The sequence below is a fragment of the Rhagoletis pomonella genome, unplaced genomic scaffold (genome assembly GCF_013731165.1).
Source record: "Rhagoletis pomonella isolate Grant_MI unplaced genomic scaffold, Rhpom_1.0 Rhpom_scaffold_00119, whole genome shotgun sequence".
NCBI lineage: Eukaryota > Metazoa > Arthropoda > Insecta > Diptera > Tephritidae > Rhagoletis > Rhagoletis pomonella.
In genome coordinates, this window is record NW_023458673.1 from 84,350 (window position 1) to 88,460 (window position 4,111).

Here is a 4,111-nt window from a genome sequence, read left to right on the forward strand (position 1 = left end):
GAGAAAAAAATGAAAATTTTCAAGGTCCATCCATCCGTTTTTAAGAAATCTTGTTTTCAAAAATTGCTTATTTTGAACTTTAACCTTTGATAATTTTTGTTGTTGGTTGCCCAAAAAAAGAAATATACTGTTATACTCAACTCAATCATCTCTATCGATTCCAATATTTGGGAAAATTTTAGTAGACGGACGGTAAATTCTATAAAAAGGGGTGATGAGGGGGGGGGGGGGGGGGGGGTGGAATAGGACCCACTGATTTCAAAAATACCCTCCTTTTTTCTAGCAACCCTATAGTTCATATATAATTTATTGTTAAAGTTTTCATATAAACGATGAATAAGATAGCAAAATAACATACAACTTGGTGCTACCAGACTGGAATTTTGAATAATAAAAGCGGATTTTTAATTCGGATTTTTCACTTAGTAGAATTCTCCTTTCTGTTTTGCGAAGAAAAGGAGCTGAACACCGTTTGCAGAGAACACCTTTCTGCGTAGGCGGCCTTCGGCCGCACTTAGGGTTTATAAGCTCCAGGCAGTAGAATTCTCCCTTCTGTTTTGCGAGGAAAAGGAGCTGAACACCGTTTGCAGAGAACACCTTTCTGCGTAGGCGGCCTTCGGCCGCACTTAGGGATTATTACCCCCAGGCAGTAGAAATCTCCTTTCTGTTTTGCGAAGAAAAGGAGCTGAACACCTTTTGCAGAGAACACCTTTCTTCGTAGGCGGCCTTCGGCCGCACTTAGGAATTATAACCCTCAGGCAGTAGAATTCTCCTTTCTGTTTTGCGAAGAAAAGGAGCTGAACACCGTCTGCAGAGAACACCTTTCTGCGTAAGCGGCCTTCGGACGCACTTAGGGATTATAACCCTCAGGCAGTAGAATTCTCCTTTATGTTTTGCGAAGAAAAGGAGCTGAACACCTTTTGCAGAGAACACCTTTCTACGTAGGCGGCCTTCGGCCGCACTTAGGGATTATAACCCTCAGGCAGAAGAATTCTCCTTTCTGTTTTGCGAAGAAAATGAGCTGAACACCTCTTGCAGAGAACACCTTTCTGCGTAAGCGGCCTTCGACCGAACTTAAAGCAAACAAATCGGGCGGGACCAACACCGCCTACGTCATGGGCAATATTTTTGCACAGGGGTTCGTGACCGGAAACCCTCATTGATAATAATACACGCCCAGAATAAAAGTAGCGGTAAATTTTCATTTTCTTTTGTATTGATTTCCCCTGTATTCCTTTTTAAACATTGCCTTTTTTGTATGTATTATTTTGTACAATATGGCAACACATGTTATGTGGCAGTTTGCAACCATGTGTTATTGTAAATATGGGTGCAATTCAATGTAAGTTGCAAGTCGACAAAAGTTGAATTAAAGTGATTTATATACAAGATAAAATAAAATAAAAGTGTGTAAGGTATTAAGTACAGTGTTATGTGCATTTATATATATGAAAGTATGTGACAAATGCACTTTTTGTTAAGGAAACCAAGTGGAACGACTTAAGAAATTTTAACAACAAATAACTTATAAACAATGATATTGTTTATATTTTTTAGTTATACATGTTTTAGAGGATACCTCCCTTAACATGCTGATCAAGTTTCATTTGTTAATTCCACCTGGTTTTTTTAAAACACAAGGTGCGGCTGACTACTAAAGCCCACCCCAATATTTTTTTTTTGTTTTTGAGATTTGGAGCCCAACTGCATTTGTTCCCAAATTACTCGTAAACTATGAGTTTCCCCGCCGTCCGGTTTTCAGTTTTGTGATGGTACGACGCCTCTACACCCACCATAAAGTCACATTGGTCAAAGCCATGAACGAAAGACACAACATCACGCCTTCCCGAAAGAAAGAAAAAAGTTATTTTCTAGCTGTCGCCATCTTTGTTGTAAGAAGTAAACAACGAAGAGAACGAAAAAAAACCGCGTAATTGTTGAACGCATGAATCACCATTTTTATTCTACAAACTCTTTTATAAATAATGTCGTTGTGTTAATTTATTCTTTACCTTATGTGTACACACGTTGTCACAAGCGAAAATGAAGAAAATTCCAGTAAAAAGCCACCACCAAATTGTAAGCAATGAACAAATTGTAAACAACCGGCTAATGTCAAAGTCGCCCAACTTTTTTCCTAAATGCGATTATAACGGGCTACTAAGAAGACGTGATCTTGTATTTTTGGTTTATGGGTCAAAGCGTGTTGCACTCTCGCGAAGTCAACCCTAGCGATTTTAAGAAATTGGTGGTGTTCACAGTTCGTTCCAAATTGTGTCTGAAAATGTAGACGTCTACATTTTGAGACATCTTTAGCATCAAACTGTGAGCACCCCTTTCTAGCAGTCGTCGCAAAATCGTCTCAAAACTTTGCTGGTGTTGCCAGACATTTCTTCTTTGCGTGCTTTTTTTATATGTCGCCTTTCGATTTTGTTTCTGAAAAATTGTAATTATTTAACTTAATTGCCAATTCCTAATATTTGTTATATCTTTTCCTTGATTTGTTTCTTTTCATCAGAAATTGCGCTCAAATTAAATGCAAATACAGAAAACGTGCCCAATAAATAAAAAAAATGCGATTAGTATTGCCATAATGCAACCCTGCTGCGAGGTTGCAAAATGTAGACGCGTAAAAAACATACCTTTGAGTGTGACAAAATGTAGACGGCGTCGTTTTCCAATTTTGTATGGGAAACAACAACACCACAGATTTTACGGTTAGAAAACGTCTTAAAATGTAGACGTCTACATTTTGAGACACTATTTGGAACGAACTGTGAACACCCCAATTGTAAACATCGATGGTAAACATCGAATTTTCAACCGATATTATCGATGTTTTAAAAATATCGATGCATCGTTTGAATTCCTAGGTGTACTTTATGAAAAGAAGTTTTACAAATGTGCAGCATAGGGGAAGAAGATTTAAGGGCCAATGGCGATGCCGGCAGTATGACTCCGCATTCACTGATGGACACTTCATTCTGTACTGGTGTCTGCAACAAATGTGGACAAGAAGGAGAAATGTATAAAATGTTTTACAAAGAGCCGAAATGCAAGGCTTGCTTCTTACAATATGTGAATCATAAATTTCGAGCAGCAGTAGGATCATCCAAAGCCTTACCTCGGAATGCTAATATACTTTTAGTGTTTGATGGCAGTGCACAAGCTGTTGTGCTATTAGATATGCTACAAAAGGCACAAACAGAAACAGGTTTTAAAAGGCTGCATTGTGATTTTAAAATTCTCTTTATTGATGATTGCGCTCTGACTCCAAGGCACATAAGGGCATCGAATTCTATTAGTTACGTTCAAAAAGTGCAAGAACTTATTTTGAGTTATAAAGGTCCAGAGGCTTATATTATTAATTTAAGTTGTGAAGAACACCAAAAACCATTTGATATTATCAATTTAGGGTCGTACTTGTCCCGAGGAACGGACAGAGAAATAGTATTTACGAATACTTTGCTTAATATTCGATCATCAACTAGCCGCAGCGAGCTTATAAAGGTGCATCGAAATAAATTGATCGCATCTGTGGCGCAGGGTCTAAATTGCAAATATGTCTTTATACCTTCGATTAATGTCAATATAGCAGCTGATCTATTGGCAGGGATCGTACTTGGGCGTGGCAACGACGCTGCTTTGGATGTTGCATTCCTTGACGATCGTATGGGAAATGGTGTAAAGTTCATGCGCCCTATTAAAGATCTAAGCGAAAGGGAAGTCATGCTGTACATGCACGCTAAAGGTTTAAAACCGATCAAAACACCTTTTAATTCCCAATCAAACAGTGGCGCAAGTTTGCAAAACGTTACGGAACTATTTATACAAAATCTACAAAAAAATTACGATTCAACGGTTTCAACAATATTTCGTACCGGATGTAAAATAGCATCGAATAGTTATACAAGGCCAGATGAAAAAGAGCTATCCAATAAAATTGAGGGCTGTAATAGCAGATTTGATTTATGCAGATTTTGTAATTCCTTGATTGCAGAAAAATCTTCGACCCTTTTGGCGGTGGAGTATTCACGCTTAGTGTCTAAAGGAGTAACGTCGTCTTCTGATCTAAAAACTTTTTTTGATATGGACAGCGAACAAAAGGAAA

The 4,111-nt window shown here is 38.1% G+C and overlaps 1 protein-coding gene across 1 annotated transcript; it reads left to right on the forward strand.

The window, feature by feature from the left end:
- Positions 1 to 2,867: 2,867 nt before the first annotated feature.
- LOC118750046 (cytoplasmic tRNA 2-thiolation protein 2-like) lies at positions 2,868 to 4,111 on the forward strand (the record flags this gene model as incomplete). Its single annotated transcript, XM_036484777.1, is given in 1 exon segment — positions 2,868 to 4,111. A coding segment is annotated over 1 exon segment (1,210 nt), but the record flags the coding sequence as incomplete, so codon positions are not given.